The sequence below is a fragment of the Xenopus laevis genome, chromosome 5L (genome assembly GCF_017654675.1).
Source record: "Xenopus laevis strain J_2021 chromosome 5L, Xenopus_laevis_v10.1, whole genome shotgun sequence".
Taxonomy (NCBI): Eukaryota; Metazoa; Chordata; class Amphibia; order Anura; family Pipidae; genus Xenopus; species Xenopus laevis.
This window is the reverse complement of record NC_054379.1, coordinates 119,235,141-119,257,886: the sequence shown is the minus strand read 5'-3', so window position 1 is coordinate 119,257,886 and position 22,746 is coordinate 119,235,141. Positions and strand designations below refer to the sequence as shown.

The following is a 22,746-nucleotide window of genomic DNA, read 5'->3' as shown; positions in this document are numbered from 1 at the left end:
CATGACTATTCCCTAGTCGAAGTACACCAATATGAATTTATGCAGCTTAGTCACCATCAAGTACCGTCAATTTCCTACTCCTGAGACTCCCATAGCTCATTAGTTCTTATTAACCAACAAGGTCAACGTCACCAGGATTTTAAGGGCTCCATGTGTGCAAAGCTTATCTTCACCAGAGATATGGGTCTGAACATATATATTCACAGTGTATTATACTGTGCATTCCCAATGCTGGAGGTGGCTGCTTGTATTCAGCTGTGCCAAGTCTCAGGAGAATCCACAGGTTGTGACTAGCCTAGCTCTTGGGCTGCCATCTGGTCAAATGAATCGGCATTGTTCCAAATAATTATCCCGGATATAATTATAACTGGATGAATACTATTCTAGGGAAAAAGAAATTGCCATAAAAGAACATTTCCTGAAAAATAGGTTTCAGTTTCAGACGGACAAATCGTTTCAGAATAGACAAATGTAAAATGCACATTTACTGTAGCTCCAATGAATAACAATCAGTCCAATTTGATCCTAAGTATTGTTCTGGATTGTATTATGCTATGTAGCAGCTGTATCAACCGATTACTAAGAAGCTATAAGAGCCATATGTATGTATGTATGTATGTATGTATATTAAATAAGTACTTGTATTTAAGGGCACTAGAAATGAGGAGCCAAAGTATACAAAAGAGTGGCCAGTTCATAGGAGCAAGTGCAGGATTTTCAGAATGGCCACTATATTAATAGATTTCACTAAAATGATAATTTATTCATATATAGATGAATAAGTCATAATGTTTTTTGTGCCTTCAAATCACACTGCCCTGTAAAGAAAGTACTGTGCTCAGGCAGTCAGGTTGGTCTGTAGTATTTTGGCCCCTGCAAAACAAACATTACACAGGTAATGGGTTCAAGTACAAGGCACGGTTTTATTTTTACAGAGAAAAAGGAAATCAGCTTTAAAATTTGGACTATTTGGATCAAATGGAATCCATAGGAGATGGCCTTCCCATAATTTGAAGCTTTCTGGATAACGGGTTTCTGCATAACAAATCCCATACCTGTAGTACCCTATAAGTACCTATGGTATTATCTAGTAGGCAACCCAGTGTTACTGCCACCATCCATTCCTCCAAACACCTTCTTGCCCTGATACACTTGCTATACTGAACTATACCTCTCAATATCTGCTACTCTGTGGACTTCACTATTTATAAGGGCCTTGGAAATCAATAAATACATTTCAATACAAAGATACAGGGTTCCCCCCCCAAAAATGGGATGAAAAACATCATAGCTCTGTACTGTGTGAAACAAGGCAGGGAAAAATAGTGTATGAACTCCAACTACAAGCCTATATAGTTCAGTTATAATGAATTGCAGTTCAGAGCATGGGTAACTCCTCGTTACACTTCATGCAATATTATGGTACAAACGTCTTCAATTCATTCTTTCTGTTTTCATCATAAAAGGGAAGAAAAATAAAGAAGCACAATCAGTGGCGTAACTAGATATTACTGGGCCCCACAGCAAATTATTTTTCAGGCCCCCAAAATGTTTAGAGGTTGACTTGTTTCTCCAATATTTATTGAAATTGTATATGAATTAGGGCCTCATGGGGCCCCTATACCTCCTGGGCCCCCCTGCAGCCGCAGGGTCTGCTTCCTCTATAGTTATGCCCCTGAGCACAATGAGCACTTTCTGTCAAGCTCCTTTCATAGCAGACTGGTGAAAAACTAATTTCAGAAGACATGGGAAACTTTGTATAGCCATTTAAGCAAAGATGGATAGCTATACACAGAATTAAGTAGAGTGGTCCCTACACCCCCCCGCACGTTTTGGGAATGAAAAGATGCTCTCAGATGTGATATTTAAGGGTAACCCATATGATGATATTCAACCTCCATCAGGCAGGTAGTGGTACAGCTCCAGTGACACGAGATATATCAAAATCTTCACTACTTGTTGTTTTCTGTGCCACTGTGCACATGGGGCAAAGAAGCAAAATACAAAGGTATGAGTGCTTATGCAAATGTAAAAGGTACATTTAACCCCTTTACCTGCCTCCAGCCTTCAATCTGCATTTGCTGATACTCAAATTAGCAGCTTTCAGGCACAGTAGATTTTATGTAGTAGTATCTGAATTCTGTTTGTTTATTCTATGGCTACTCGGCCCCCATAAAAATACTGTATGTGTGTCCATATTTCTTACTTAATCAACGTTTTTTTTTTCCTAATTATTAAGTTTTATCATATGTGCTTTTATTAGTTTTGAATAGCTCCAAAAAAAAGGTAAGCTCTTGACTCGTTGCAGCTTGCTCACAGCAAAACATTTGACTTGGTTTAACCTGTAAGTGGCAGGAGGCCTGTAGGAGCATTTGGTCTGCTGCTATGTGAGAGCTTGCTCATAGTGCCCAGCATTTATACTCACTATACAGTAACACTATTTACAGTGACAAAATGAAGGAAGAACTGTAAAGGCCCCCAGTAAACTGTTTACTATGGATGCCCTGAATCTATAAGGAATATTTCCTTGGGAGGCAGTTTAGAGGCAGCTTCAGGTGGACTTTTTTGCCTGCCCCTAAATTAACTAATACAGGGTACGGAACCGCTGGACCTAGGGTTTTCCGGATAAGGGATCTTTCCGTAATTTGGATTGTCATACCTTAAATCTGCTAAGAAATAAACCAAACAGGCTGTTGCTTCCAATAAGGATTAATTACAATTAGGTCCATAAATATTTGGACAGACAAATTTTTTTCTAATTTTGGTTCTGTACATTACCACAGTGAATTTTAAATTAAACAACACAGATGCAGTTGAACTACAGACTTCCAGCTTTAATCCGGTGGGTTGAACAAAATATTGCATAAAAATTGTGTTTTTTTTAACACAATCATTAATTTCAGGGGCTCAAATGTAATTGGACAAATAAAAAAACTGCTAATAAAATGTTAATTTCTAATACTTGGTTGAAAACCCTTTGCTGACAATGACAGCCTGAAGTCTTGAACTCATGGACATCACCAGATTCTGGGTTTCCTCCTTTTTAATGCTCTGCCAGGCCTTTACTGCAGCGGCTTTCAGATGCTGTTTGATTGTGGGCCTTTCTGTCTGAAGTTTCTGGACCTACCAGAATATCTTACTTTGGATCAAGGTCCTATTTTATTATTACAGAGAAATAGGAAATCATTTTTAAAAATTTGGATTATTTGATTATAATGGAGTCTATGGGAGACAACTGTCCTGTAATTCTGAGTTTTCTGGAGAACGGGTTTCCAGACAACATATCCCATACCTGTACACAGGATTTACTTGGTCAAAAGCATAGAAGTTGATAGATGTATTTGTTTTCAACTTTAACTTTTATATAACAGCATAATAGTTAATCCCCCCTCCCCAAAAGGATTCTTACAAAACACAGATGAATTCAAGAAAGGAATGCAAATGTTGTGTAAAGGAGCCTTCATGAGGCTGCCTTTAAAACAAAAACATATCCGGGAACTGACAAACCTGAAGAACCTGTCTGACCATGCCTGTCCCTATAAAATGTTGGTAAGCAGGTCTCGACAAAATAGGCCCTGGCATTTTAAGTAAACAAAAGCCCAACAGCCCCCGACCTGCCCAATAAATAGAGACTGTCTATGACATCCTACAGCTGCCACTCTGGCATTTACCAGAATCCAAAGATTTCCAGTCTGTCTCTATCTAACATAACCTTTGCTATGCCCGATATTGTTTTAGGTTTATACTCTGTTTATTGCTATTTTAAAATGTATAAAAAATGATTAACCATTTACCTTATGAGAGGTGAGGCACATTCCCCTTCTGTATTGATCAGTAGTCCAGCAGAAAGAAGAGCATGGAATTGGAAATAGAATTTCTATATAATACACAAGAGCCATGAATATCCTGTAAATGATCTGTTTATACGGTGCTTACTGATGTCATTTCTGTCACGAGTCTCTCTTAAATTTGTATTTTTAATAAACAAACTACCCTTGTTATAAATATGAGGATATTAGATGTTGCATGGCCTTCGTCCTCATCTTGTCATAAAATGCCTTGGTGACTTTTAATAACCTTGTATTTTACAATAGGGGGCAGCTATGGGTGACTGGGTATGGTGCCTGGAGACGCAGTAAAACATGTATGTAGATGTATGGTGTATTCACTTGAACCAGAAATCTCTGCAGTTTATGTGGCACACAGGGTCGCCGGGTCTACTTTTTAAAACCAGCCAAAGTCAGCTACAAAATCAGCCCAAAACTAGCCAAGAGGCTCTTCAAAAGTAGCACAATACGTGCTGTAAAAAAGGTCTAAATAAATAAATGAATATATCTGAAAATACGCCCTTTTCAAATTTTCACAGATTTGCTAATTTCCCGACTCAGTCCCATTGCATGCTGGGTATTGGAGTCTTACATTTAACTTAGTGGGCAAATTAAGTAAAAACTACATTACCCAACATGCACTGGGAGACCCAGACTTGGCACATTAGGGAAGAGAAAAAACTTTGGCAGGTTTCCAAACTACAAACCAGCCAAAGGCCCAAAAAGTAGCCCAAATCCGTACCTTGGCTAGTTTGTACTTTCAAAACCCGCCTGGAGTTTAAATAAATAGCCCTGGTGGTACATTTGGTGATCATGTGACTGGCACATATGTCTGCGCTTGGATTTCCTCATCCTCGCTGTGACACCTCAGAAGCACAGCAGCAGCAACACTTGAGAAGAGTCCAACTCGTGCCTGACAGAGAGAGCCCACCCTGAGTGAACTATGAGGCAGTGCAGCAGGTGACTCTGTAGAACCCCCGGGGTGTATAGTTATTAGGCGGCTCTGCTCCCGCCGGTAGGGGCGTGTTTGAATGTGGAACACAAGGCAGCGCTATATGTTATGTGTGCTTCAGCCAGGAATCAGAGATGAGCTGCACCTGAGTCTTAAGTCCCGTCTTCCTCCTCCCCCCCTCCCGGAGCCGCCCCATGGTTCTCCCTTGGTGTGTACCTGCTGCGCCTTCTCCAGCGTCACAGTTGCTCTCGCTGAAGCCGCACTTATCTTTAGTGAGCTTCGGAATCCGTCAGAATGTGAGCTCCTGGGGAGACGTACAGTACAGGTTAGTAATCATAGGGGGAGAATGAAGCTCCGGACAGGCGAAGGGATCCGAGAATGCTGTTTGTTCCGCGCTGTACAGCTGCTGAGGCTGCGGGGGTTCCAGCCTGTTGCTGGACTATCGCATGGGCTGTTTTAGTAAAACTACAAATGAGTGCGCTGTTATTTAGTTTAATGTCATCTTTATGCTTTAGTACTACCGGCTTAGAGGAAACTGTGTTACCCACGGGTAAAATGTATCTCTAATGGTTTCTTCTGAACAGCAACACCCACCCCTGACATCCAGCCCCATTATTACTTCACTTTTGCTGTTTTTATCTTATGGGGTCCTCAAGCCTCAGTCTTGGCGGATGAATCTGTAAGTAGAAAGCAGAGAGGTAAGTTCCACCTGTGCGGTTGCCTGATGGACTGTACCACCACACAGAGACTAGGGGAAATAGCAGGAGAGCTTGTTATAGGCATTGCAGTGGGACTGGCTGTCAGGCTGTATCTGACAACCCATTTAATCGCTCCATATCTAATAAGGGCTCTTACACACAGGCAGTTTTATCTGCGCTCCCCTGCTTTGCACGTTCAGCCGCAGGGGAGCACAGGAGTAGACGCACTCAATTATTGTGAAGGAGGCTGTACTCACACAGACGCATGTATGCGCCGAATGCAGGTGAAAAGCAACATGCTGTGTCCCAACCTGCGTTTGCCGCTTAAATGCGTCTGTGTGAGTACAGCCCCATTGACAATAATTGAGTGTGTCTACTCCTGCGTTCCCCTGTAACGCAACACAGGGGAGCACAGGTAAAACCGCCCGTGTGTAAGAGCCATAAAATATGCAAAGTTTGCCCAGATGCAATAACCCATAGTCCCCAGTAAATGCTGCCTCCTGATTTGTTGCTGCAGGTGATTAGACCTGTGACAAGCACAAGCCTATTAAAGTAGCTGTATATCCATCTGATTGTAGCAGCCGTGCTTTTACAGTGACTGATATCTGTGAGACTAATTGTGGGGTGTAGACATGTGTAAATAATGTTGTAAGGTGCTGCACCCACATTAAAGCCTTTCACCCGTGTCAGTCATCCAACTTGCCGATTCCAGCCCTTCCCATGTTTTCTTACAGCAGCTGCATGACTTTGTCTCTGTTGTTATTCAGCTGAAGGGCTGGAAGGCGATTACCCCAATCACATCCACAATCGCCTCTATGTCTTTGTGTACCGGATCTACTGCTACGGAATTATATTTCATCAAATTGTCACCATTTGTAGATGTTTCTTGTAAAATCTGATGTACAGGTATGGGATGCATTGGCCCGGAAACCAATTATCAAGAAAGCTCTGAATGACTGGAAGGCCATCTCCCATAGACTACTATTTAATCAAGTAATTCAAATGTTTATAAATGATTTCCTTTTCCTCTGTAATAATATGAGTACCGTGTACTTGAGCCCAACTAAGATATAATTAACCCTTATTGGCAGTAAAGCAACCCTACTGGGTTTAATTATTGGTTAAATCATTGTTTTTTGTAGATGCAGATCCAAATTATGGAAATACCCCTAATCTGGATAACATGTCCATACTTGTACTAGAATTGATGTTGTTTGTACTCTTTTGTAGCCTTCCCCAAGTGATGCTCCTTTGCCTCTATGGGAATTCTGGGAAGCCAGTGTCACTTGCTATGTTATGGCAGCACATTGCACTGCTACACTGCTTACCCACAGCAGCTGCCCATTGTACTTGCTCTGCCAATGTCAAGAGGAGGCAATGCCTTAGCAGAGCTAGCAACATCTCCTAGGGCTGCACTGTGTGACTTAAAGCATCTATTTTAGTTTCATTTTAGGTGTAGCCCTATAACATGTTGCAGTTTAAATTCAGGCTTGTTCTCTATGTTCCAGAATTATATTTTGTATTTATTTACATTTAAATATGCCTGTGCTGCAGTTGCAGTCGCCACTATGCTGTTATAGTGCAGTTTAGTCGCAACTGTGCCGTTTTAGTTGCAACTATGCCGTTTTAGTGCCGTATCAGTCGCAACTATGCCGTTTTAGTGCCGTTTCAGTCGCAACTATGCCGTTTCAGTTGCAACTATGCTGTTTTAGTGCCGTTTCAGTCGCAACTATGCCGTTTTAGTGCAGTTTCAGTCGCAACTATTCTGTTTAAGTGCAGTTTCAGTCGCAACTATGCCGTTTTAGTGCAGTTTTAGTCACAACTATGCTTTTTCAGTTGCAACTGTTTTAGTGCAGTTTCAGTTGCCGCTGTGCAGTTTTAGTGCAGTTTCAGTTGCCGCGGTGCTGTTTCAGTGCAGTCTATGATGTACCATGGTGCTACGTTAGGGCTGTCACTTGATCAGGGGCACAGTCATAATTCATAGTGAGTGACATTCTGCTGCTGTGTAGTTCAGGCTTCAGTGCAATTGTGAAAGCACATTGTTTGTTTGGAAGGCCTCCTCCATGCAAACAATAGACGTGCATATATATGTGTTCCTATACACACAGCTTAAGCCATAACAACTTAAAGGTAGAAGTGCTATTGAATTCCCCATGAGAAAGGGTTGAATGCGGAAATGGAAAATTCAGACTGCCCTAGCTCTTCAACCCAGGGCTTAGCAACCTGTTTCCCTTCTATTGTCTCCTTTAAACCCAGTTCATACCAGTCACTTGCATCCAGTGGCTGTCACTGCTTGGGGCTGTAGTTACATTGATTTAAATCAAAATGATATATACTGCCCGCGGAGCCCTTCCATCTGATTAGAATGATGGGTATGTCGTTCTGGGGATTGACTACAAATGAAATTCCAAGCAAGACTCCCTATAAAAGTTAGCACTTATATTCAATGAGAATAAAAAGCCCAAACCTAGTTACTCATAGCAACCAATCAGATGTGTGTCAGTGTTTTTAAGCAACTGTCAATTCTACCTCCTGACCTTGGGGCTTGTGCGGTTTTGTTGGATGGTGCACTGGACAAAAAAACATGTCCAATGTTACATATGAGCTGTTTCAGGGGGTATAGTTTTCCTTTAAAGGACAAGGAAAGTTAAAGGGATACTGTCATGGGAAAAAACATTTTTTTCAAAATTAATCGGTTAATAGTGCTGCTCCAGCAGAATTTTGAGCTGAAATCCATTTCTCAAAAGAGTAAACAGTTTTTTTTTTAATATTCAGTTTTGAAATCTGACATGGGGCTAGACATTTTGTCAATTTCCCAGCTGCCCCAAGTCATGTGACTTGTGCTCTGATAAACTTCAATCACTCTTTACTGCTGTACTGCAAGTTGGAGTGATAGCACCCCCTCCCTTTCCCCCCCCCAGCGGCCAAACAAAAGAACAATGGGAAGGTAACCAGATAACCGCTCCCTAACACAAGATAACAGATGCCTGGTAGATCTAAGAACAATACTCAATAGTAAAAACCCATGTCCCACTGAGACACATTCAGTTACATTGAGAAGGAAAAACAGCAGCCTGCCAGAAAGCATTTCTCTCCTAAAGCGAAGGCACAAGTCACATGACCTGGGGCAGCTGGGAAATTGACAATATGTCTAGCCCCATGTCAGATTTCAAAATTGAATATAAAAAAATCTGTTTGCTCTTTTGAGAAATGGATTTCAGTACAGAATTCTGCTGGAGTAGCACTATTAACTGATGCGTTTTGAAAAAAACATGTTTTCCGATGACAAGATCCCTTTAAACTAAAGAAGTAGGCTAGAAATGTTGTACATTATGGTTTGGGCTTCTGTACCAGCCCAAGGCAACCACAGCCCTTTAGCAGTAAAGATATGTCTCCAAAGATGCCCCAGTAGCTCCCCATCTTTTCTGCTGATTCACTGCACATGCTCTGTGCTGCTGTCACTTACTGAGCTTAGGGACCCACTCACAATATACAGTACACATAGAATAGAAATGTCACAATATAAGGCTGATTAGTAATTAATACAGATAATTACTACATGGCAGCACAGAAACCAGTGCAACTAGCATCAGAATCAGTCCTGTAGCATCAGCTTATATTACAGGCCAACCTCATTTTCTGCTTGATAATTTGCGACGACCCCTAAGCTTAGCTTCTCAATATTGTGTATTCCAGCTGCTCAGAGCCCACTGAGCATGTGAGTGTCACAGACACTTTCCAAGATGGTGACCCCCTGTGACAAGTTTGAAGTCCTGGATCATTGCTGCTATTGACAAGCTGAAAATGTAGGCTGGTGCAACACGTTCAGTATATAAAACATGGCATTTTAGCCCTATTCATTTTTAGGGTTTAGTTCTCCTTTGAGGGTAAAATGTGGCTACTGGTAGGACCCTGGGGGCTGCATTCCATCTCTATTCCCAGCTACATGCAATAATCTTAGGTGCAGTGGGAGTGATTAAAGATGGTGGATCATCATAGCTAGCCAATGTGCATAGCCATCTTGCTAGTAGCAAATTGGTTTTCTTTTTACTGAGGGGAGTCCAGCTCTTCATCCATGTAGTCTGCACAGTAGTAAACAATGAAATCTATTCTAGGCCACAGAAATTAGTTGAGAGTAACTGCTAATGTAGTTTAGCCATTAGAGACTGGAAGCAGCTAGCGTCACAGCCCTTCATGGACAAGTACAACCAAGAGCATTATGGAACTGCAGGCATCTGTATCTCACAAAAGTAGAAGCAAAACTGAAATGAGATCCCTGATTAGAAATGCATTAGTGACTACTGACTTATGTTTGGCCAACTGTGCAATTTACTCCAGAATCCAATTAACATCGAGATGTTTTAAATAAATACTCTTAATTACTAATTTGTCATAGAATATCTGTATTACTTTGCTATATGAAAGAGTCCGGGTTTTATTGAGAAACATCAGCATTCAGGAAAATTCATTTAAAAAGACCCGATGAGCCTCATGTTACTAGCTAGATACTGGACTTGTTGGAGTATTGGTGGAGTTAGCATTGGGCATTAAAGCAAGCTGTATCCAGTGCTATTTCTATATCCAGACTGGCACTTGAGGTGCGGACAACTGTAGGGTAATAGGGGGTGTGCTCAGTATTTAAAGATTTTGTTCACCTTTGAATTAACTTTTTGTATGAGGTGTTTTTTTTAGTTGTGTAAATTTTTATTTAGCAGCTCTTCAGTTTTCAATAAAAATACATTTGTAGCCTTACTAGGGATGCACCGAATCCAGGTTCGGTTCAGGATTCTGCCTTTTTCAGCAGGGTTCGGCCAAATCCTTCTGCCTGGCCAAACTAGCATATGCAAATAACGAAGTAAAAAATGCATGTGCAAATTAAGATTCGGTTTGGTATTCGGCCGAATCTTTTGCAAAGGATTCAGGGGTTCAGCCGAATCCAAAATAGTGGATTCGATGCATCCCTAAGCCTTACAGAGCATTTGTTTTTTAGATGGGGTCAGTGACCCCCATTTGAAAGCTGAAAAGAGTCAGAAGAAGGCAAATAATTAAACTATAAAAAAAAAATTAAGACTTAAAGGTAACTTTAAAGATAAAGTGTTAATGTGTCTAGGTAGTATAATACAGAGTATTCTAAAACCACACAATATCTCATGATAATAAGCAGGGTTTCTCTGAAGGGTTGCTCTTCGTTTTAGTAACAGAATTGTCTGCCATTCTCAGAGGCAATTCTTTTTTTATTATTATGGGAGGTATCAGATATTTGTCTCTTGCCTAAGGGAGCCGTTCATGTAGGATATTTGGCTTTAGACGAGGTTTTGTTCTAACTATCTCCACCTGTGTAGCTGCTTTCCTTAATAGGTCACACCAGTCAGAGCAAATCTAATGCTTAAACAATGAGGTGTAGGATGGAGCACACGGTACGCAGACTCTGCAGCAGACGTTTTTATGAATCACAACATGTGTCAGATCGGCATGGATCCTTTTTCAAGTTTGGCTTGGCTTGTGAGTGTTTTTCCAATCACTGTGAATGCCAAAGTTCGTTGGGTGCATTACAGGTATGGGATCTGTTATCCAGAAACCAGTTATCCAGAAAGATCCCAATTACGGAATGGCCATCTCCTGTAAACGCCATATTATCCAAATAATCAAAATGCTGAAAAATTATTCCCTTTTTCTCTGTAATAATAAAATAGTACCTTGTACATGATCCAAACTAATATATAATAGAATTAATCCTTATTGGAAGCAAAACCAGCTTATTAGGTTTATTTAATATACTATATTTGGTAGTTCAACATGAAATAGTAACTCAACAAGTAATGGAAGATGCCCTGAGCCTTCAGCAAGGGGTGCGGTTCAAACCAGAAAATTGTTAAGCTGGCACTCAAATGAAGGCAAACTTCCACCACAAAACGCGTAAGGTTATATATGTGACATAATAAATAATTGTACTTAGACTTATTGCCTGGCGGAAGATTGCCTTCAAATGGAAATGCCTGCCTTAAAATTTTCTAGTTTTGTTTACATTATTTTCTAGTAGACTTAAGCTATGAAGATCCAAATTACAGAAAGATCATTTATCCTGATAACAACAGATCCCAAATCTGTACTGGTTACAGCTTTCAGAAAGCTGTGTGTGGATAGAAATCTATCTGAATTTGGTGCAGGTCTGTTTTGGAGCACAGACGACTATGTGTAAGGGCCATGTAACCTTGGCCTTGTGCTTTTATATGGTTATGTAACACCTTGTGACTTATAATATCCTTGTATTATACAATAGGGGGTACATTATTCACTATATAATAACTTCCTGTACCGGCTGTAAAGAAACCTATAGGGCTGTTCTTCCTCCTGCCTTCCTTGATCTTCATCACGTTTGGACACTGCAAGGTGATTGTGATCAGTGACATCACACTATTGACCTCTAGGCCTTACCCTCTGTGAGTGTCGGGATATTACATTACAAGTTTCTGGGAGGAGATACATTTAAAACCAGATATGAGTGGAAATCATATGCACTTTGTTCTCGGGTAACTGTAGTGGCAAACAAGAAACCATTGGCCTTTGGAAAAATATTTATTTTACAAAGTTCTACAAAGGTGGACATCTCCTTTTACTATTTACTCTGACTCCAAATTGTAACACACAAAATCCACATCAGGCATGTGACCGTCCAGCAGTTTTTAGGGTTTAAAGGAGAACTAAACCCTAATAATTAATATGGTTTTTGAATGCCATATTTTATATACTGAATTTATTGCGACACTCACATGCTCAGTGGGCTCTGAGCAGCTATTGAGAAGCTTAGGGGTTGTTGCAAATGATCAAGCAGAAAATGAGGTTGGCCTGTAATATAAGATGATGCTACAAGGCTGATTATTAAATTCTGATGCTAATTGCACTGGTTTCTGTGCTGCCATGTAGTAATAATCTGTATTAATTACTAATCAGCCTTATATTGTGACATTTTTATTCTATGTGAACTGTATATTGTGAGTCGGTCCCTAAGCTCAGTAAGGGACAGCAGCACAGAGCATGTGCAGTGAATCAGCAGAAAAGAAGATGGGGAGCTACTGGGGCATCTTTGGAGACACAGATCTTTACTGCTAAAGGGCTGTGGTTGCCTTGGGCTGGTACAGAAGTCCAAAACATAATGTAAAGCATTTCTAGCTACTTCTTTAGTCAAGCGTTGGTTGTCCTTTAAGAGGTGCACAAATGCCCTGCTCTGTTTTACACAGATAGGCACTTGGTAAGGTCTTGGAATGGGAATGTTGTATGTCCCCCTCTGTACAATACCAGGGGCATCAGTCCATCATCCTTCTGGCTCAACTTGTCTTTCCCACTGCTGATTCCCAGTGATTACAATAGAAGCTTTCAAGTTGTACATCTCCATATAAATCATAAATATATTGTGCTAAAAAAAAATTAAACTGTCTCCATCTTTGAATTTGCAGGAGAAAAACAAAAGAAGTTGAAATGTTGGTGCCTCCTTGTGGCCTCCAAGATCCAAGAGACTAGTTTCCTTGTACCCAGAGCATGCCAGAGCCGGATGCAGTGGAGTGGCCTGTGGCCCTGGAGCCGGACATGGAGGTAGAAGTGTATGAGCCCAGCTGTTTACTGATACTGATCATAACTGGCAAGATCATAATGAATATATTTATTTTTGGGGCCAGACGCAGGAAAGTCCACACAAGCTTCCTGGGATGCTTCTGTGTCTCGTTGGGTGTTTTGGACTTTGCCCTTTTGGTTACCACTTCAGTTATCCATTATTTCCAGGACTTTGCTATTTGTGGCATGAGGTTCACTAACTATCACATCTGCCTGTTTACTCAGATCATATCCCATGCGTATGGCATTCTGCACTATCCAGTCCTATTAACAGCAGGGCTAGATTATTACATTAGTGTTGTTAAATCCGTTAATCTCCACAGGTTTTCTCTTGGCTTCCTGCACGTGTTACTTACCCTGCTCCTGTGGATGGCAGCACTTTCCTTTGCCCTCTATTCTTCTGTTCCTCCTCCAGCCTCAGGCCCTGGACTGTCCTCATACCAGTGCACTTTCTATGTCAGCAGCCAGACTTACTATTTATCAGCCGCAGTGGTGTGTACCATTGTATTGATTCTGGGAATATGTTGCTTTGAAGTGGTGGCTTTCATAAAGTCCATGAAGCTCATCTCCTTCACCAACAAGACTGTCCTGCTGTTTTCCTGTGGAGACAAGTGGCCTATCCAAGGAACTAGACGTCTCTTTACAGCTCTTGTGTTCTCATTTCTGGGCACTTGGGCTCCATATGTCCTCCTTCAAATTATTCTCCTTATTTTGTGTGCTCCAATCCCGGGTTACATGGACATGAATGTGGCTTGGCTTTATTTTATGAACAGCTTTCTTGTGGGAATGGCCTATGGCCTTGCGTATCCTCGCATTGACCTGACCAGAGAGACCTTTTCCATAGACCCTTTCATCAGCTGGAAATATTGCATTCTGCCTTTTATTGACATGGACTACAAAGTGGAAGATTATTTAAAGGAGCAGTTACATCCATTTATGATCGTTTGATTCATTGCGGGTTCCATACTACAGACTGTCATACTTATTCAGTGTAAAGGTGGCCATAGACGCACCAATATCGTACGAAGCAAATTTTCGTACGTGTATGACGTGAGACGAGCCGACCGATATCAGCAGAAGACTTGGATATTGGTGACTCGTCGATCGGGGTGGCCAGAAAATTTGCCTTTGAAGGCACCTGAACATCAGCCATTGTTAGTGCTGAACACGCGCTACACGTCCGTATTGAAATCAATGATCTTTCCTGCGACCAGTGGTTACAAGAATGATTGTAATTGTTACATCTACGGCCATCTTTAAACAGGAAAACTACTCTCAGGTTCTTTTTTTTACTAGATGTTCATAAATATGGTGTCTGTACTCCAATGTCTATTGCTATTGTCATACAGAGGATACTTTCTTCTGCTATTTACATTTTTTAAAGGAGAAATAAAGGCTTGGTAAAAAAAACAAACCAAGGTAAATTAACTCAAGGTATCCCCTTTGCAGCACTTTTGCTGTTTTGTTTCCTCCAACACCTGCTACAAGTCAAGGATACCACACCATTTTTCTTTTTTTCCCCAAAATGTTATTGTGTTACCATTTAATTAAAAAAAAACTGTTAGAAAGGCATTACAGGGTATCATGTATTGTTTACATGTGTGTCATGTGCTATCTTTGTTGATCCTTGTCAGCAGATGGGGTCTTCCAGATAATGGATCTTTCTGTAATTTGGATCTTCATACCTTAAGTCATGTAAACATTAAATAAACCCAATATTTAAATGGGATTAATTATATCTTAGTTTGGATCAAGTACAAGGTACTGTTTTATTACTACAAAGAAAAAGCGAATCAATTTTAAAAATCTGGATTATTTGATGATAAGTCTACGGGAGCCAGCCTTTCCGTAATTTGGAGCTTTCTGGATAATGGGTTTCTGGATAAAGGATCTCATACCTGTATATTCCACAGAATTAAGAGGGTTGGGTGGTATTGAGGTTGGCATTGCACGGCATTCTGCACCCATATCTTATGGCCTGGCTCTGACCACCTGTAGTGGTAAAACCTGCCTATTATAGTTTATTACAGCATGGGAAGCCAATATTAGATCCCATAGATGACAAATCCCTGATCTCTAAAATAAGATAATTCAATTAATGATTCAATTAATAGTGATTAACTCCTGGTTTGCCTTCAATTGTTGTTGGCGCTGTGGGTTTAACCTAGAATAAAATAATACATTTTCTTTACAATTGAACAATACACCTTGGGTGGCTGTAGAGTCTGAGTATTTATTTATTTTAAGAGTTAATCTTTTTCTTTCAAATAAAAAAAAAAAGGTTAAAAAATCTTTGTCTGTCCCAGTGCAATCTCTCTATGTTTGCAGGGCCAAGCAGGCAGCTACCCTTTGTTTTCCTGGCAAATTGGTCTTTTTAGTTGATGGACGATTCGTACGATTGTTCCGTGACAATCATGGTCTCACGATGACGATCGTATCTTTTAAAAATCTCAACATCTATGGTCAGCTTAAGTTAATATTTTGTCATACAGCATAAACTTATATATCCCATGTTTAAAGGACCAGATGGGGGCAAAATGTTAGGCACCCCCAATGAGTCAAATCGCTTATTTGTCCCAGTGCCAAGACTTTAGGAAAAGACTGTTCCAACTGGAGAAATAACTACCAAAGTGTCTCATTGCCATCTTACCTTATTGGGCATCCCCAGCAGAGTAAGGTTTTAGGATTTCCCTACCACTCAGTTGAACCAAAGAAGCTGCTTGGATGAGCGGTGAAAGATTTTCAACTAAATTCAACGTCCAGTTGCTTCACACGTGTTCCAACTGGATATTTCCTACGTCGTTTCACCACATTAGAATATTATTCCCTGAAACAAATGTTAAAATCTTGGACAGGGTATTCATAAGAATGAATGTATTTTGTATTTCAAAAGTATATGATGCAGTAAAGACAACAACAACCGTACAGTTTCATTAAGCAGAGCTTTAATAAGTCCTCAAGGGACCCTTTTAGTAGGTGCCAAATGTGCAGTGGAGCAAATCACGAGCAGGTCAGTTCATTGGTCACTGTACTTATTTATTATATATTTATTACTCATTTTATTAAACCTTGTCTCAAGTAGACTATAACAGATTATGTGTAAGTGAATCAAGTACTATAGGTGGCATCTTAACTGGGCATGGTGATGTACTAACAGACGTAGAGGACAATTCGCTAGCGAAAGAGACCGTCACTAGTGCAGTTTCGTGCCCTATCGCCAGGTGAATTTTCACTCAGATGAACGATTGTTACTCCACAAATTCACTAAAGTGTGAATTTTACAGAACGTTTCCTCTTCTGGCAGCTTTTTTTTTCCCCCCCCCCCCCCGAGTTTCCTTTGCCAGCTTAGACCTGGATAAGATGAAGCTACATCCTCCTCAATCTTATGTCAGTGACATCATATCCTGTATGCCGAACAGCTATTAAAATAATAAAAAACGCTGGAGTTTTTTCATATTTTAAAGTGGGTTGTCTCTAAGTTGCCACATTTGTTTAGAGCATTAGAGAATCTCTTTTGTCTTTAGTTTGCTTCCTTGGACATTTTTAATAATAAGTGGCCACTTCAAGAATTTCTCTAAATGAATCATCTCTAATAAAGACATATTTATATATGACCTGTATGTACCCGCCCTATTCAAACTGACCTAAGTGCAAGTGTATTAACGAAGTTTCCTTAGGCAGAAACTAACGTTATCGAAAAGCTCACTATGAAATGCTCGCACTGATGAATTAACGCTACCTAAACTTCGCCAGCGTTCACCCTACCAAGATGCAACTTCGCATTTTAGTGAATTAGTGTAATGGTAGCGAAATTGCGCCTGGTGAAGTGTGGCAAATCCACACAGGTTTTTTTCCCCTTTTTTATTAATACTTTTCCGAAAATTTTGTTTGCGGGGAAAACATTCGGCCGAATACTGAACCATATCCTAATTTGCATATGTAAATTAGGGTGGGAAGGGAAAAACATTTTTTACTTCCTTGTTTTGTTACAAAAAGTCACGCAATTTTCCTTCCTGTCCATAATTTGCATATGCAAATTCGGGTGCAGTTTGGCCGGACAGAATTATTCGGCCAAATCGGAATACTGCTGAAAAAGGCAGAATCCCGAACCGAATCCTAGATTCGGTGCATCCCTAATTGACTTATATGCAACCTCGGCAGGTCTGAGATGCCAGATTTTTACTTTTTCCATCCTCGGGGGATAATGAATCCAGAAAAACTTGTGGGGTTTTGTTTCACAAAAAATTCGGATTTTATTCTAAAAAAAAAACAAAAAACAAAAACAAAAATTTTTCGGGTTTTTAGCATTCAGCGTTTAGTAAGTAACCCCTAAATGTGTTGACAGGTGAATCACAGGTAGTTGTGCCAGAGGCAGGTATTGCTTGGGAATTCAGATTAGGCAATTCCTTCCTAGTGGCACCAGCTTGTGTCACAGGCAGCAGGTTTTGGATTCAGTTGAATGGGCTGCTGCTGCTGCTTTTTAATTCCCTTCTTCGAACTGGAAGTAGTGATCACTACCCTGGGTGCTATTAGACTAAAGTTTAAAATTCTACATTCTAACAATGATTGCTTAAAAATTCTTTTTCTTTGCTCTTTAAAAGCAATACAGTAATGCAAAGCTGTGACCAGAGTGCATTCAATATACTACACCATTTATTATTACTTCCTAAAGCCTTTTGCGGTGGGGTTAATATATAAATATATATATATATATATATATATATATATATATATATATATATATATATATATATATATAATATATATATATATATATATATATATATATATATATACCCAACCACAACGCCCTTCCATAAAACCCACTGAAAAATAGAATATATTTATGTGCGATATTTACAACGATTTTATTTACTGTTACTACAGCAGTGCCATTTTCAGGCACCGTCCCTTTAAACCCTCATGGCACCCGCCGTGTATAACAATTTAGGTACAGATATTCCCCAACATGCCACTGCTTAATATACATTTAAGGAACAGTTATAGAAGGGTCACTTACGTACTGTAAAGTGCAGTGGTTTGGGTGCTTTCCCTAGAGATTTCACTTTAAAGGAAAACTGTCACTAAAAACGAATTACTTATTTTCTAACTGTAGTAAAAGAACACAGGGTACACTGCTGTCCAACTTTGAAATTAGAAGAGAAGCAGAGAATATTAATATGGTGATATTATGTGACCTGCAGCTTCCAGTTGGACGGCTCTGTATTTGTAAAAATGAAAACTGATTTATTAAAGGTCAGTATCTAATCCACCAACAGAAAAACCACAGCAGCTTATTTATATAAACTTCAAGTGGCAGTGAGCCATGAAACGCGTCAAGCGGGCAGCCTAAGTCTGTGTTTTGCTGCTGTAATTATGGAGATTTTACATGAATTTTTGAATAAATCTTGACTTTTTTTGATTTTGAACAACTGGCCTCCTCGGTGCTCTGTTCTTTGAATTTACTATGGACAAGACATCACTGCAGGGGATGGCAGTGCACGTGCAGCACGCTGAAGCCAGTTAAAGTCTGGTAAGTGATCCCACTTAATCTATTTGTTCTGGACTGTATTATATTTGTATTACTTTAAAACACTCATTTTTTATATTACTTTAAGCAATCACAGAGCTGCTACTGTGTGTAAAGTGTCTGCCTATCATCTCCCGTTGTAGAAGCCTCTGAGCAGAATAAACATGTTATAGTTCAGTTACACATGCATGGATACACAAAGTAATCTATATACACAGCCATGCTAGATGTATCATTGCAGATAGGAAATAAATACATGTACAGCACCTCTCAGTCTTTACAACCAAAATCATAATTGTAGGTTGGCTGATTTCTTTTCACCAACCCCATTCTGAGGCTCCTAATTAAGATCCGTTATCCAATCTGAAATACTTTATCACAATTGACTGATTGGAGTGTTACTATATAACCGATACATTCCGGCAAAATTCAAGTCCAAAATCTTAGCTGAAGTAAGATTTATTCTGACAAATTATTATAGAATGAATATTTCTGCACGGAGCAGGCCAATCATTCAGCTTGGGGGTGACTAAAGATCTCAGCAGCCCTTTAACCCTGCTAATTCCCTAAAGTGACCCTTGTTCTTCCCCAAAAGCCACATGCAGTCTACTTTCTCTGTTTCCTCCTGTGAAGGTCAGTCAAACTGCTCTTTCTACTTACAGAGAGGACAAGCCAATGAAAGAGACAACATAAAAAAATGTCGTCCATAGACTTCAATGCATTTCAGCAAATTTTCCACGTTTTGCGCTGATGTTAAATATATGAATGCTGCCTATTGTGCTTGCTGAATATAAAAGCTTACGGCTTCCAAATAGTCTTTGCTGCTGCAGTCGTTTCTGAATTTTATGTGGTGTCCGTGCTACATGTTACATATTATTGCAAAGGGGCTATGCAGAACTACACACAACCGTTATATACAGATAACAGAGTAGAATTGCTTCTAAATCAGTAGGACACATACTTCTATGGCCAGTGCTCAATGACAGAGCTCCATGTACTTTCAATAAAGAAACTCTGTCACAGGGAGAGTGATTCACGGCACACAGAATAATAACGAGAGGGCACAACAAATTTACAGGGCTAGCACTACATACTTTTTATCAGGATTAAATATGCTGACACTATTGTGCAAGGTCTTAATGGAATACACTGACAAATAATGTCCAACTTTGGATGGAATGCTGGAAAACAATCTTTGCAACAGTTTTGTATTCTTACTACACTATTTTATTTTTAATAATCCATTTTAAGTGCCCTGTCACTATACTAAGGGATCTCTGGAAACCCAATGTCCAGATTTCTCCAAATTACGGAAAGGCCATTTGCCATATCATTTATTTTTCTCTACAATAAAATAAAACAGTACCTTGTACTTGAGGGTAACTAAGCTGCATGATGAAAGCTTAATGTTTAAATATTATTTAGCAAACTTTAGGTACAGGTATGGGACCTGCTATCCAGAATGTTGGGGACCTGGGTTTTTCCAGATACCTTGAGTCTACTAGAAAATCATGTAAACATTAAATAAACCCGATAGGCTTCCAACAAGGATTAATTATATCTTAGTTGGGATCAAGTACAAGGTAATGTTTGTTAAAAATTTGAATTATTTAGATAAAAAGGAGTCTATGGGAGACGACCGTCCCAAAATTTGGAATTTTCTGAAATATAGGTTTCTGGATACTGGATCCCATACCTGTATAGTAATCCAAATTACAAAAAGTTCCCTTATCCAGAAAATCCCTGGACCCAAGCATTCTGAAAAAGAGATCCATACCTGTACCAGATTTAAGGATGTTTTTTTCCTACTATAGCAAATTTCTCTTGTATCTTTGCCACTAATTTCATTCTCAAGACCTGTGCAAGCTACAGTGACATCAATTACAAAAGCACAATGTCGATTAGAGATCTTGCAGTAAATTATTTGTACCCAGTCAGAAATCCTTCTGAAATCTGTGTCCTAAAGCAGAACATGGCTGCATTGTTACAGTAAGGAAGTAGAGATGGGCACAATCACAAAGAAATACACTTCTCCACACAAGCACACATCTACTATAACTTACAATACACTGTATGCAGCACAACTGCTTTGCTTCTTTTCATGACAGTATCCCTTTAAAGGAATGCAAGTACTTTTGGGGCTGCAAATGCCCATTCCTGCATAACTTGCCAACATAAGTGATAATGCAAAACACCAACTTACACTACTCTTACTTGAAAAGGTTGCTATTTTACATTATGACAATTGTCCGGGCCAGTTCTTACACGTTAGGACTCCTTTAGGGAGTTAATCCGAGCACAGATCTTCAGGGCTGGTCCTAACTTAATGTTCATGGTGCCCATGAGATGGTCTTCCTTTAGTAAGAGCAGAGCCTGTCCGTCAATTTCCTGTGTTCTGAATTCGTCAGCAATCTCGCGACATCCTACAATACAAATCTGTAAGTCAGGAAAAGGCAGAATAGACAAACATCCAAATGTGTAATAACTATGCATTAAATGTGGAAGCTTTGCCTTTAATTATTTTAAAGGAGAACTAAAGCTTAACTAAAGAAAGAAGACGCTAGAATTGTTGTACATTATGTTTTGGGCTTCTGTACCAGCCCAAGGCAACCACAGCCCTTTAGCAGTAAAGATTTGTGTCTCCAAAGTAGGGATGCACCGTATCCAGGATTCGGTTTGGGATTCGGCCTTTTTCAGCAGGATTCAGATTCGGCGAATCCTTCTGCCCGGCTGAACCGAATCCGCATATGCAAATTAGGGGTGGGGAGGGAAATCGTGTGACTTTTTGTCACAAAACAAGGAAGTAAAAAAGTTTTCCCCTTCCCACCCCTAATTTGCATATGCAGATTCGGATTTGGTATTTGGCCAAATCTTTCGCGAAGGATTCGGGGGTTCGGCCGAATCCAAAATAGTAGATTCGGTGCATCCCTACTCCAAAGATGCCCCAGTAGCTCCCCATCTTCTTTTCTGCAGATTCACTGCACATGCTCTGTGCTGCTGTCACTTACTGAGCTTAGGGACCCACACACAATATACTGAATATATAGAATAGAAATGTCACAATATAAGGCTGATTAGTAATTAATACAGATAATTACTACATGACAGCTCAGAAACCAGTGCAACTAGCATCAGAATTTAATAATCAGCCCTGTAGCATCAGCTTATATTACAGGCCAACCTCATTTTCTGCTTGATAATTTGCAACAACCGCCAAGCTTAGCTTCTCAACAGCTGCTCAGAGCCCACTGAGTATTTGAGTGTCACAGATACTTTCCAAGATGGTGACCCCCTGTGACAAGTTTGAAGTCCTGGATCATTGCTGCTATTGAGAAACTGAATAATTACATTGGTGCATTAAGGTCAGTATTTAAAATGACATTTTTAGCCATATTCATTTTTAGGGTTTAGTTCTCCTTCATTTTTAGGGTTTAGCATAACTATTGTTTTGAGCTTGGGTACCAGCTAAAGGCCATCACCATATTCTTTTTTTCTGATTTACAGAACAAGCTCTGGCCTGACATTAGTTACCTGAACATAGGTACTGACCAAAATATACACTATTAACACAGAAACCAAAACATTCGGCCTTGATTAATACCCAGCCCTGTAGCATTAATTTCTATAACAGATATAAGTTCCCTTACTTGCTGTTAATGTTTTGATGATTTCTGAAAGCCCCAAGCTACTTTCTAAAGCCAGAGCACACTGAAGATAGCCTAACAAGATCAATAGTTGGGGAGATATTTACCGCCATAAATAATTATTGTTATAGGGCTGGTAAACCTCTGGACCAGCACAGTAAGTTCAGCATATACTATTTCTAGCCATATGATTTTGTAAGCTTTACTTCTCCTTTTAAATCCTATCTGATTTTTGTGGCATACATTACAGTGTGCAAATATCAAACCGAATGTTGATGCATTTTGTTTTCCTTAGAAATGCTCATTTTAAGATCATCATAAATGTGTTTTTCTAAGCTTGAATTCTTTCTGCAGCTTAATTCAGACAAAGTTCATTAAAATATTCAATATTTAGTTCAGAGCAGCGGTGTAGTTATATACAGTAGTTCTTTGTTACAGTAAATTGCCATTCACACCAATTACAGTCCAATGGTTCTAGAATATTGTG

At 39.7% G+C, this 22,746-nt stretch overlaps 2 protein-coding genes across 10 annotated transcripts in view; one reads left to right on the top strand and one right to left on the bottom strand.

Annotated features, from left to right (window-relative positions):
* The first annotated feature begins 4,605 nt into the window (after positions 1–4,605).
* Positions 4,606–15,375, top strand: gpr160.L (G protein-coupled receptor 160 L homeolog). 4 transcript variants are annotated; one of them, XM_041562069.1, is made up of 3 exons: positions 4,606–5,104; positions 12,932–13,067; positions 13,409–15,375. In XM_041562069.1, exons 2-3 carry the CDS (start codon positions 13,027–13,029, stop codon positions 14,031–14,033), a joined length of 666 nt encoding a protein of 221 aa, XP_041418003.1. In that variant the 5' UTR covers positions 4,606–5,104; positions 12,932–13,026; the 3' UTR covers positions 14,034–15,375.
* A 4,918-nt stretch (positions 15,376–20,293) lies between these two features.
* The window catches only part of phc3.L (polyhomeotic homolog 3 L homeolog), a 52,831-nt gene continuing 50,378 nt past the window's right edge, over positions 20,294–22,746 (bottom strand). For all 6 annotated transcript variants that reach the window (XM_018263708.2, XM_018263707.2, XM_018263709.2 and 3 more), the window contains one exon: positions 20,294–21,038. In XM_018263708.2, coding sequence (XP_018119197.1) covers positions 20,884–21,038 — 155 coding nt within the window. In that variant the 3' untranslated portion in view covers positions 20,294–20,883. The remainder of the gene's footprint in view (positions 21,039–22,746) is intronic.